Raw genomic sequence first — 11,756 nt, 5'->3', positions numbered from 1 at the left:
GTTTGTGTTTGGTAGTATCTGTGTACGCAGGTGTATACATCCATGGATATATTTCGTATATAAACGAGTCTATCAAAACATCATTGTACAATAAAATACAATACAACTAATTCGCTTCATCTGCGTACGCTTAAATGTGTAAATCAGCGCAGGGGTTCGTTAGTTACTAAAAAATAAAATCAACAACGTAGCAGACAGTCGCCTCATACTTGGTCCACAATCCAACTAAAAGAATCGGGTCAGGCGGGGCCGGAAAAAGCGGAAGGCACCGTAGCATCCCAGGCCAATCAGGCCGTACTTTAGCGTATACTTGCAGACGCGCTGACCTATGCTGGCCGGTGGAATTTCGAGAATGGCCGGAATCTTCTTGGGGTCCACGGTGCCCCACATCTTGGCAATGCCATTGGCGTGGCCGATGCCCACAACTCCGACCACGCGTACCGGACGGATCTGCTGGGCACCGGGCGCCGCCTGGGGCAGTGCAGCCAGCTGCAGCGAGTGGCACAGGAAAAGGTCGCGCTCGCGCACGAAAACATCAGAGAACGCTGGAAACTCGCCGGCCATCTCCTGCATCAGCTTCTCCAGCAGATCGCTTTGCTTGCACTCCTCCACCTCTTCGATGCTGATGCTGTCCGTAAAGGTCAGGCGCCAAACCAGCTTCATGGTCTGCCACAGGGACAGGGCACGCAGTGCGCGGTACAGTGTGATGCGGATTGGCCGATCGCCCAGGTGCAGAATGCAGCCGGGCAGCTTGTGGATCTCCTCGAAGGCACGCCGGAACTCTCCGCCCGGAGCCATTCCCAGGTCTTTTGCGATCTGAGCGCTCATTTGCAGCAGCAGGATGAAAAATATGCCATTGATGTAGCCATGAGTGTGAAGGATTCCGCGTATCTAAGGGGATTATAGGTGTGTTTAAATATTGGGTTACGAGTCTCTTAATTCAGTTCCTTACCTTGGGAATATTGATGCTCTTGGCCTCTTCCAGCAGCGTCTTTTCATCGAGCTTCAGGATGTGTATACGGGATGGACACAACTCAACCATGACCACATCTGGACGGACATTGCGTATGACCTTTAAGATTATGTTTAACTAAAGAGCTAGTAAGTAGGAGATAATAAGGGAACTCACATATGAGACGTCATCCTGCGACTCCTCACTAAAGTGGGCCGTGCCCACGAGATAGACCTTGCTGCCAAAGGGCGTGTTCAGCAACGTCACCGTCGAGGGTAGATTTTGTTCGAACTCCTCAATGGTATCGTAGATTGTGATTTCGCGCTTGGTTTGCGGCGGCTGATCGATGACCGGCACCAGATCCCGCTTTTCGCCATCGCCATCAGCGGCAGCCGAGGCCTCAGCAATAGAGATGTCCAGCTTTTGCTTGCTCGTCTGCAGCAGCGATTCCTTGCGGCGTCTCTTATCCGCATTCGCCGCAGTGTCTTTGCTGGGCGACTTTTTCAGTAGGTTCTTCACGCTGTCGCCTTCCACCAGCACCACCTTCTCGAGGTCCTCCTCCTTAATCGAGTTATCGTTAATCTCTATAATTGACAGGTTGGGATTATCCGTCTTGAATATTGTCTTGTTGGCCAGCTGCGACTTGGGGTCCACCTCCTCCTGCGAGGTATTTGTGTCAGTGCTCTCGGATTGAATCAGCAGCATGCTGGCATTGAGAGCTGGCGTAGGACTGTTGAAAGCTGCCGGCGCCGGGGATCCAAAGGCCTTGAAGACAGCCGATTCGTTGCCAAATTCCGCACCGCCTGTTTTGTTGGCCGAAGTCAAGGGATTTTGGCTCAGTTCGCTGATAAGGCTCTCTGTGGATTGAAAGAAAAAATGAGTTCATCAAGATTAAAATCATGTTTACTGATATATAACAGAAAATATATATAAATTGTGTGGAAATGTGAAAACAAAAATATAAATTATTCCTTCAAGATTTCCTGTTCATATAGGACTTCCAGCTGCTTGAGGTATTCTTCTCCGCAACATTGATCCGGGCAGTCCGTCAATAAGACCTGCTTCAACATATTGAAACATTTTTGCTTCATGGCCAAAGCATTTTTTTGTTGACTTTCTTCTTGTTTGGACAACTGATTCTCATATTTTTGTATTAGCTTTTGCTTTAGACTCTTAACCTTCTCGTTGACAGAGGCTTCTATTGCAGGTTTCTGCTGTTCGTAGGCGTGAAGGCACATCTTATGCACAATTTTCCTTAGCTCATAGTCCATGGTCTTAAAATGCTCTTTGAGTTTTTCGTCGCCTGCAAAGACCTCAAAAATTTGCGATATAAAATGATTGGGAAACGTCTCGCGGGCTTGAGATTGAAGACTCCTGCGAGCTGCACCCATTAGGGTTTTCTTAATACTCCTGCTGAAGCTAGACTTGTGGCTGTTCTGCAGGTTCAGTTTCCTAAGTTTTTGCTGCTGATGATGTGTTTGAATTTGCAAGGCGGCAATCTTGAGCTTTAGGGCGTTGATTTTGCGCTCGAGGTGGAAATGCTCTTCTTTGAGGTCTTTTTGCAGGTAAAAAGCTCCTGAATCGGAGGTTTTGTCGCTGCTTGTTTCGTTGCTGGTTTCCTCTAAGAGATCCTCCAGGTTGGCGGAATCTGTGAAGGGAGCACAGAGTCGACCATTTATGGTTAACTGGTATTCCATTTTCCTCAATAGGCGGTGAACAGTGTGCTTCTCCAGCTTGTGGGTGTGCTTCAAGGTGTCCAGCCAGCGTTTGCAAAGGATATAGGTTTCTCTGTCTTTTGGCAGAGTGGGAATGAACTGGAACATCTGGTCCAAACTGTCCCTTTCGTCTGTTAGGTGGAACTCCTGCTCTAGTTGCTCCTCAAGCCCGTCTGTTTCATAGCTTTCGGTGGCCGGGGAATGATCTCCCTGGAAAATGTGGTCCAGATGCTCCTCCGTTTTCGGAATCCTGTTTTGTTTCTCGACTTTGAATTGGGTTCGCTGCTTACCATTACAGGTCTTGTAGGCCGTGGTGGACAGCTGGTGGTCCAGGGCACTGTCATATAAAGTATTGTCGCCCACATAGGTGTTGCTCCGCTTATCCGGCGAGGATTCGAACGACGTGGAAGCGGATACGTCCATGGTGGAGTTCAGTTGGATGCCTGGAAGAATCGGTTGCGAGTGGAAATTCGGTTTCGGTTGATGGCGAGGCGACGTATGAACATCTGGCAAAGAACTGTGGAGTGCAAAAGTTGAAGAGCGATTATCAGAGACATGTATAGATAATACGTTGCTTTACTCTCTGCAAACTGCAAATTTGTATCACTTTTTCTGCCTACGTGTCGTACATTGCCAGATGATTTTGGGCAGTCACTTTTACTCGACTGACTTTAAACTCCCAAGCATATATACACAAGCATATAATGTTTTTATACCCGTTTCTGTTTATTTCACCTGAGCATTCCAAGATTGCAATTTACTCACCTGAAAATTTGTATTTAGTGTGTGTGTTGTTGTTGCACTGCTGATTGCTTGGGTTGCATCAGCAAAACCCCTAATTGACGATTATTCTCGGATTGAAAACTCAGTTCGGCTGCCACTGATCGCCGTTTTGATTCGGTGCGTGCTCTAAATTTTAATAAAAACCCAAAAAACTAAAGAAATTAAATTGTGACTGTGGCAAATTGTTTTCTTCTTCTTCCTAGCGTCGACCAGTGTTGTGGAACGAAGAACTTTAGAACACACAAACAGAACGTAATTGTCAGCAAAACGTAAGCCACCGTAAGTGTCAGTAAATATAAATATAAGAGCGACTCTTATACAGAATAAAAGTTATCGATTTTAGGACCGATATGCTGATAAATTTCAAATGAATTTTTTTTTATATTTTAATAGTAAAATAAAATGGTTTTAATTTGTATTTTCTTCATAACTTGATTTGTGTAATGTTTAGAAGTTACTTACTTGTAAGCATGTACTAATTTCGTATTGATTATATTATTGGTAAGTTTTTTATTGACTTAAATTTCTGTAAAATAAAAATGTTAAGAATATTATTTATCAGATATGTTTTTAAAACCATACCAAATATTCAAAGTAGTTTTTTTGGAATATGCTGGGGTATAAGAGTTTCAGTTTCAAGAACGCCCTCTATGGATGGTATTTTTTAACGGTTACGTTGGGGTCACACTTTTGTTTTGTTTTGCTTTGCAGCACGACTTTTTAAATTGGAATTGCAGCATGGCTGAAGAACCCGAGGAACCCGGAAAGGTGGGCATTACATAAACCTATTGGCCAGGGATTGCCAAGAAAAGCTGTAACCCATATTTATTCCCGTAGAGCTTCGTTATCTTTGGCCGAGATGTGGCGCAAATTCCGTGCTTTCGTAACAGTTTTCTCTACGGAATCGGCGGCGGGATCGGAATCGGTCTGCTAACTTTTCTGGGAACTTCGCGAACCCATCTGTCCACCCACGTGGGATTCGGATCCTTTTTCTGTGGCACCATCGCCTACTGGATGTCCTGCAGGTGGATGGACTTAATTTGGATTAATCCGTTTGGTTCTTTAATAATCTACTTTAATCCCACAGATATCAGTGGTCCGCGAGGAGATTCGAGCAGCAGCAACTTCGGGAGGCGATGCGACGACAAGCCCTATATGAGGGCACTGAAGTTGAGCGGGATTTAGATCTTAAGTCGGCGTAGCATAAGTCAGTTCCTGTCCCATTTGACCACTTCGATTCTTGTGTTTGTGCTCGGGTACCACATAATTCAGGTATTTTTAAACCCCTATTGTTGCAAATTACCTTTTGTTACTGAACAGCTTTATAATAGTCAATATATTACATTGTAAGTAAAGTCTTATATTGAAGTAATTTATGACTTGACGTGTTTTATTGTTAAATAAGAAATTAATTAAAGAATCCTAGTCAAGTCCTACGGATTTTATATACAGTTTTTTTTCCTTTTAAGGTTCTTCTGTGGAAAGTTCATTAAAGATTTATATATCGTAGTGCTTTTACGTGGAGGTGCTTAAAAAGGTTAAGCAATTTACCACTTTTTTTTGCAAGACGTCATTCAATATTCTTTACTACCAAGTAAAGTTTTTAATTACTGAGACTGCTGCAAAAAAGTCTTATAAAAGAGGTTAATAATAAAGCTTTTTGGATAACATGTTGAGTAATTGTAAATATAATAGTACCTAATATTAGTTTTGTTCTTTCGTTTTTATTTATTTTATTTCCTTTTAAGGTTCTTTAAAAAACTAAATATAAATGTTTTCCGTGGAAAGTTCATTAACTGATAAAAGATTTATATATCGTTGTGCTTTCAAGTGGCGGTGCCTAAAAAGGTTAAGCAATTAACCACATTTGCAAGACGTCATTCAATATAGTGTACTACCAAGTAAACTTTTTAATTACTGCGACTGCAAAAATTTTTTTTATAAAATCGTTAATGATAAAGGTAATATATAGTGCGATTTTAATCAAGCTTTTTTGATAAGATTTTGATAATATTAAATGTAATAGTACCTAATATTAGTATTGTTCTTCGTTACTGACTGATAGGGTATATAAATGGTAGCTACTTTCAGTTGAGATGGTACAGTGTGTACTTTTATAAGATATCTATAGATATTTATATAGAAAGCTATTTATAGATACGTCGATTTTATTTTGACATTGTTAGTGATAATTTTTAACATGTAGTTCTCCTAATCTATATTAAATGGGTTGATAGTAATTTGTGAGATCTAGTGGTATCCTATCAATTCGAAATAACATAGGCTGTATCTTTAACTCGACAAGATAATAAAAAGTCATGGATATGTTGATAGATGGTAAGTAAAGTATGGTCCGACATTTTTCCCTTCTACCTGACTATTTGGATCTGTAATGAGTGGATGCTCTCTTCTGAGATGATAGATGTTAGAGACCCCACCTCGACCCCCACAGACATGGTTGTTTTTACACACACGCGATCCTGCATTTCGTCTGGCAGTCAGCCTTATCTCATAAAAGTCAGCGTTTGGATGGATGGATTGCTCGGTCGTTGGCACATTCATTACGTTTTCGTTAACGGCGCGAGGCGGTTGTGTTTTTTAATCGACGAGCGCATGAGGTTCTCGGTTCTCTAATTTAAAAAACTTGTTTTCGTTTTGCATTCAAAGAACGAACCGTCCATATATGTAAACGAAACGTAATTGCAGGCTCGCACTTATATAGGCATTGGTACTGAGAGATACAACAGATACAACGATGTCGGGCAGTAAAACGAACTCGATTTTGGTGTTTTTTGTGAATGGAAAAAAGGTACTTTAAGATACTTGTATCCGTTGCGTGCTTTTGGTATCGATTAAATTTAGACTGCAGAACTGTGTTATCCCCATATCGATTTTCTCTATTGTTTTATTGCCTTAATTGCGTTTAACTGGCACATCATGGAATTTGACTTCTTGCTCACTTGATTGCGTCGAATACGTAGCAAATATATAGTATTTATTGAGCATACAGTGCCTGATAACAATTGACCCCTATGTAGAGCATCGTTGTTTGCTGGAGGCCCCTTATCACCTTATCAAGATCGTGCATCGAATGGGAGCAGTTTCACACGGAATGGGAATGTGGGTCTGCGTAATAGCCAGGCCTTCTAATCCAAAAATTCCGCCTGGCTCTACAATGTTTACATTGTGGCACACAATAAAGTAAACCCAGTTGGATTATCTAGATAAAACCGGCCATATTTAGCAACTGGTGTTGGAAAAGTGCAATTAAAGTTCTTAGATTTACGCCCACAGCTTGGGCACAAGTGGTATGCCAATAAATAACCTGTTGCTCGTGGGGCCGGCATTTGATAGTGATAGATAGTGGGCTTTATTAACTCAGGGCTGGCAGATTATTAACTAAAATTCATAGTTTAAAAAAACTCACAGGTTTTTTGAAAATTTTAACAGAAAGTACTTAAATTAAAATCTAATTTTCTGTTAAAATCGTTTTTGGAGATATGTTTAGAAAGGACAGTTCTGAAGAAATATTTAGAATTGTTTCAGAATATTAAGATTAAAAAAAAAAGAGTTTTGATATGGACTTTTTTCGTCTGGCTTATTATTTCTTTATCATTGCTTTCGTAGAATAAAGAATAAAGAAAAAAGAAAAATATTTTATTTTTTACGTTGTAATGATCAAATAAAATACGACATTATCTTAGATAGAAGCAACACAACAAATAAAAAATAGCTAAGGTGTCTTAAACAAAGATTAGATAGATGGGTCATGTTCAACGGAATGCCGTTTAAAGGAAAATGTTATTTAAACAATCAATTTTTGTATACATTCCAGGTAACCGAAGTGAGTCCGGATCCGGAATGCACGCTCCTCACATACTTGCGGGAAAAGCTGCGGCTGTGTGGCACCAAGTTGGGATGTGCGGAGGGCGGATGTGGCGCCTGCACCGTGATGGTCTCCCGCCTGGACCGGCGAGCCAATAAAATCCGTCACCTGGCGGTCAACGCCTGTCTGACTCCGGTTTGTGCCATGCACGGGTGTGCAGTGACCACGGTGGAGGGCATTGGGAGCACCAAGACTCGTTTGCATCCGGTGCAGGAGCGTCTGGCCAAGGCGCACGGATCCCAATGTGGATTTTGTACTCCCGGCATCGTTATGTCCATGTACGCTCTCCTCCGGAACGCAGAGCAACCTTCTATGAGGGACTTGGAGGTTGCCTTCCAGGGAAACCTCTGCCGCTGCACCGGCTATCGACCCATTCTCGAGGGCTACAAGACCTTCACCAAGGAGTTTACCTGCGGCATGGGTGAGAAGTGCTGCAAGGTGAATGGGAAAGGATGTGGTCCAGATCCCGATACCGATGACAAGCTCTTTGAGCGCAGTGAGTTCCAGCCTCTGGATACCACCCAGGAACCCATTTTCCCACCGGAACTTCAATTAAGTGACGCCTTCGATTCGCAGAGCTTGATCTTCAGTTCGGAGCGGGTGACCTGGTATCGTCCCACCAATCTGCAGGAGCTCCTCCAACTGAAAGCTCAACATCCGGCTGCCAAGCTGGTCGTTGGCAACACGGAAGTGGGCGTGGAGGTCAAGTTCAAGCACTTCCTGTACCCGCACCTCATCAATCCCACCCAGGTGAAGGATCTGCTGGAGATCAGGGAGTCCCAGAATGGCATCTACTTCGGTGCCGCGGTTAGTTTGATGGAGATCGATGCTCTGCTCCGGCAGAGAATCGAAGAGTTGCCGGAATCGGAATCCAGATTGTTCCAATGCACCGTGGACATGCTCCACTACTTTGCCGGAAAGCAGATCCGTAATGTCGCCTGCCTGGGCGGCAACATCATGACAGGCAGTCCCATTTCCGATATGAATCCCGTACTCTCGGCAGCTGGAGCCCAACTGGACGTAGCCAGTTTTGTGGATGGCAAGATTCACAGAAGGACAGTCCACATGGGAACTGGATTTTTCACCGGCTACCGAAGGAATGTCATTGAAGGCCATGAGGTTCTGCTGGGAATTCACTTCAGGAGGACCACTCCGGATCAGTATATCGTTGCTTTCAAGCAGGCCAGGAGAAGAGATGATGATATAGCCATTGTAAATGCCGCGGTGAGTGTTCGCTTCCAGGAGAAATCCAATATAGTTGAGGAGATTTCTATGGCCTTTGGTGGAATGGCTCCCACCACCGTCCTGGCTCCCAAAACATCCCAACTGATGGCTGGTCAGGAGTGGAATCACCAATTAGTGGAGCGAGTGGCAGAGAGTTTGTGCACCGAGTTGCCCTTGGCTGCCTCTGCTCCTGGTGGCATGATCGCCTATCGTCGAGCTTTGGTGGTGAGCCTGTTCTTCAAGGCCTACCTGGCCATCACTCTGAAGTTGAGCAAGTCCGGTATTATATCCTCCGATGCCCTGCCACCTGAGGAGCGAAGTGGAGCGGAGACCTTTCATACGCCAGTTCTGAAAAGTGCCCAGCTGTTCGAACGCGTCTGCAGTGATCAACCCACCTGCGATCCCATAGGAAGACCACAAGTCCATGCAGCTGCCTTAAAACAGGCCACTGGAGAGGCGATCTACACAGATGATATACCTCGCATGGATGGAGAGGTCTACTTGGCCTTTGTCCTGAGCACAAAGCCACGTGCCAAGATCATCAAACTGGATGCCAGTGAAGCGCTGGCCCTCGACGGAGTTCATCAATTTTTTTCCTACAAGGATCTAACCGAGCATGAGAACGAAGTGGGTCCCGTTTTCCATGATGAGCACGTCTTTGCCGCCGGCGAAGTTCATTGCTATGGTCAGATTATTGGCGCCATAGCTGCGGACAACAAGGCTTTGGCCCAAAGAGCCTCGAGGCTGGTGAAAGTGGAGTACCAGGAGCTGAGCCCGGTTATTGTGACCATCGAACAGGCCATCGAGCACAAGTCCTACTTCCCGGACTACCCTCGATTCGTGACCAAGGGCAATGTGGAGGAGGCCTTTGCCCAGGCGGATCACACTTACGAGGGCACCTGCAGGATGGGTGGACAGGAGCACTTCTATCTGGAGACCCATGCGGCATTGGCAGTTCCTCGCGATAGCGACGAGCTGGAGCTCTTCTGCTCTACCCAGCATCCCTCGGAGGTGCAGAAACTGGTGGCCCATGTCACCACACTTCCTGCCCACCGCGTCGTTTGTCGAGCCAAGCGTTTGGGCGGTGGTTTCGGTGGCAAGGAGTCGCGGGGCATTTGCGTAGCCCTTCCCGTGGCCTTGGCCGCCTACCGGATGGGTCGTCCTGTGCGCTGCATGTTGGATCGGGATGAGGACATGCTCATCACCGGCACCCGCCACCCCTTCCTCTTCAAATACAAGGTGGGCTTCACCAAGGAGGGTCTAATTACTGCCTGTGACATCGAGTGCTACAACAACGCTGGATGGTCCATGGATCTGTCCTTTTCGGTAAGTGATACTTCAATACCCATAACAATATTAAAACAAAATATATTAAATATAATTATTAATATTATAAATAGATTTAAAGTAATTTGTAAGAAACAGCTGTTTTTAAAGTGACTTGCTTATTTTTGTTGGCAAGATCACAAAAGACTGTTTTTCAATACCCATCTGTGCACCTAATATATCTATCTTTACAGGTTCTGGAGCGCGCGATGTACCACTTTGAGAACTGTTACCGTATTCCCAACGTGCGAGTGGGTGGATGGGTGTGCAAGACGAACCTGCCTTCGAACACGGCCTTCCGTGGCTTCGGAGGTCCTCAAGGCATGTACGCCGGAGAACACATCATCCGGGATGTGGCCCGAATAGTGGGTCGCGATGTGGTGGACGTGATGCGCTTGAATTTCTACAAAACAGGGGACTATACACACTACCATCAGCAGCTGGAGCACTTTCCCATCGAGCGATGTCTGGACGATTGCTTGAAGCAGTCAAGGTACGAGGAGAAGCGTTTGGAGATCGCTCGATTTAATCGGGAGAATCGGTGGAGGAAGCGTGGAATGGCGGTGGTGCCCACGAAATATGGAATTGCCTTTGGTGTCATGCATTTAAACCAAGCTGGATCCCTGATCAACATCTACGGAGATGGATCAGTCCTATTGTCCCATGGAGGAGTAGAGATTGGGCAAGGTCTGAATACCAAGATGATTCAGTGCGCCGCCAGGGCTTTGGGTATTCCTCCGGAACTGATTCACATCTCGGAGACGGCCACGGATAAGGTACCGAATACCTCTCCTACGGCGGCGAGTGTGGGATCCGATCTTAATGGAATGGCCGTGCTGGATGCCTGCGAGAAGCTCAACAAGCGACTGGCGCCCATCAAGGAGGCACTGCCCGGGGGCACCTGGAAGGAGTGGATTAACAAGGCGTACTTCGATCGAGTCAGTCTCTCGGCCACTGGCTTCTACGCCATGCCGGGAATCGGCTATCATCCCGAGACGAATCCCAATGCCCGGACCTATAGCTACTACACCAATGGCGTGGGTGTCAGTGTGGTGGAGATAGACTGCCTGACTGGCGACCATCAGGTGCTCAGCACGGACATCGTCATGGATATCGGTTCCAGTCTGAATCCGGCCATAGACATTGGTCAGATCGAGGGCGCCTTCATGCAGGGCTATGGACTTTTTACCCTGGAGGAGCTTATGTATTCTCCACAGGGCATGCTATACTCCAGGGGTCCAGGCATGTATAAGCTGCCGGGATTTGCGGACATTCCTGGAGAGTTCAATGTCAGTCTGTTGACTGGTGCACCCAATCCACGCGCTGTCTACTCCTCCAAGGTAAGATATTAAGCCCGTGAAGAATATTACCACGAGATATATATATCTTATTTCTTGTATTTTTTAACAGGCGGTAGGGGAACCCCCGCTCTTCATAGGATCATCAGCGTTCTTTGCCATCAAGGAAGCCATTGCAGCTGCTCGCGAGGATCAGGGGCTGAGTGGAGATTTCCCTCTGGAGGCGCCATCCACCTCGGCTCGCATTCGCATCGCCTGTCAGGATAAATTCACCAACTTGGTAGGTGTTTCCCTAGACAAGATACAAATGTAGAGATCAATTAATTGATGTTTTTATCTTTTCAGCTTGATTTACCCGAGGCAGGAACTTTCACTCCTTGGAACATTGTGCCTTAGAAATTCTTTTCATAATCGCTTTTAACTGTAAATTTGGTTTTGTACATATTTAAGTCAAAAAAATGTTTTAAAATAAATAATATAAATATAACGCTTGATTTAAACTTAACCTTATGTTTAATTATTATCAAACCTAAATGTTAAGAAAAAAAATTTTAAACAAACTAAATGCTTTC

General features: G+C 45.0%; 3 protein-coding genes across 4 annotated transcripts; 2 read left to right on the top strand and 1 right to left on the bottom strand.

Moving 5' to 3' along the window:
- Positions 1-33: 33 nt before the first annotated feature.
- Positions 34-3,680, bottom strand: LOC108014133 (traB domain-containing protein). 2 transcript variants are annotated; one of them, XM_017080161.4, is made up of 5 exons: positions 3,433-3,680; positions 2,958-3,184; positions 1,130-1,809; positions 953-1,072; positions 34-891 (listed from the first exon to the last, which is right to left on the bottom strand). In XM_017080161.4, exons 2-5 carry the CDS (start codon positions 3,088-3,090, stop codon positions 226-228), a joined length of 1,599 nt encoding a protein of 532 aa, XP_016935650.3. In that variant the 5' UTR covers positions 3,091-3,184; positions 3,433-3,680; the 3' UTR covers positions 34-225. The 2 variants fall into 2 exon arrangements, with proteins under 2 accessions (XP_016935650.3, XP_016935651.3); XM_017080162.4 differs by lacking the exon at positions 3,433-3,680 and adding an exon at positions 3,248-3,362.
- A 387-nt stretch (positions 3,681-4,067) lies between these two features.
- On the top strand, positions 4,068-4,829 carry l(3)87Df (lethal (3) 87Df). The gene is made up of 3 exons (XM_017080156.4): positions 4,068-4,218; positions 4,288-4,475; positions 4,538-4,829. The coding sequence occupies exons 1-3, from the start codon at positions 4,105-4,107 to the stop codon at positions 4,650-4,652; spliced, it is 417 nt and encodes a 138-aa protein (XP_016935645.3). The 5' UTR covers positions 4,068-4,104; the 3' UTR covers positions 4,653-4,829.
- Positions 4,830-6,010: 1,181 nt separating this feature from the next.
- ry (xanthine dehydrogenase rosy) lies at positions 6,011-11,689 on the top strand. The gene is made up of 5 exons (XM_036818009.3): positions 6,011-6,259; positions 7,286-9,886; positions 10,081-11,226; positions 11,297-11,464; positions 11,530-11,689. The coding sequence occupies exons 1-5, from the start codon at positions 6,206-6,208 to the stop codon at positions 11,578-11,580; spliced, it is 4,020 nt and encodes a 1,339-aa protein (XP_036673904.3). The 5' UTR covers positions 6,011-6,205; the 3' UTR covers positions 11,581-11,689.
- Positions 11,690-11,756: the final 67 nt, after the last annotated feature.

The sequence above is a fragment of the Drosophila suzukii genome, chromosome 3, assembly GCF_043229965.1.
Source record: "Drosophila suzukii chromosome 3, CBGP_Dsuzu_IsoJpt1.0, whole genome shotgun sequence".
NCBI lineage: Eukaryota > Metazoa > Arthropoda > Insecta > Diptera > Drosophilidae > Drosophila > Drosophila suzukii.
The sequence above is the reverse complement of the archived record's forward strand: the minus strand, read 5'-3'. Positions and strand labels throughout refer to the sequence as shown.

What these genes read in the sequence shown, in the direction of transcription:
- LOC108014133 (XM_017080161.4), bottom strand. Translation starts at nt 3,090, where the DNA reads ATGGACGTATCCGCTTCCACGTCGTTCGAATCCTCGCCGGATAAGCGG. An exon ending in GGCCTACAAGACCTGTAATG is followed by an intron (nt 1,810 to 2,957) that starts GTAAGCAGCGAA and finishes TTCAATCCACAG; the next exon opens with AGAGCCTTATCAGCGAACTG. An exon ending in CGCAGGATGACGTCTCATAT is followed by an intron (nt 1,073 to 1,129) that starts GTGAGTTCCCTT and finishes ATAATCTTAAAG; the next exon opens with GTCATACGCAATGTCCGTCC.
- ry (XM_036818009.3), top strand. Translation starts at nt 6,206, where the DNA reads ATGTCGGGCAGTAAAACGAACTCGATTTTGGTGTTTTTTGTGAATGGA. An exon ending in TTTTTGTGAATGGAAAAAAG is followed by an intron (nt 6,260 to 7,285) that starts GTACTTTAAGAT and finishes TATACATTCCAG; the next exon opens with GTAACCGAAGTGAGTCCGGA. An exon ending in AGGATAAATTCACCAACTTG is followed by an intron (nt 11,465 to 11,529) that starts GTAGGTGTTTCC and finishes TTATCTTTTCAG; the next exon opens with CTTGATTTACCCGAGGCAGG.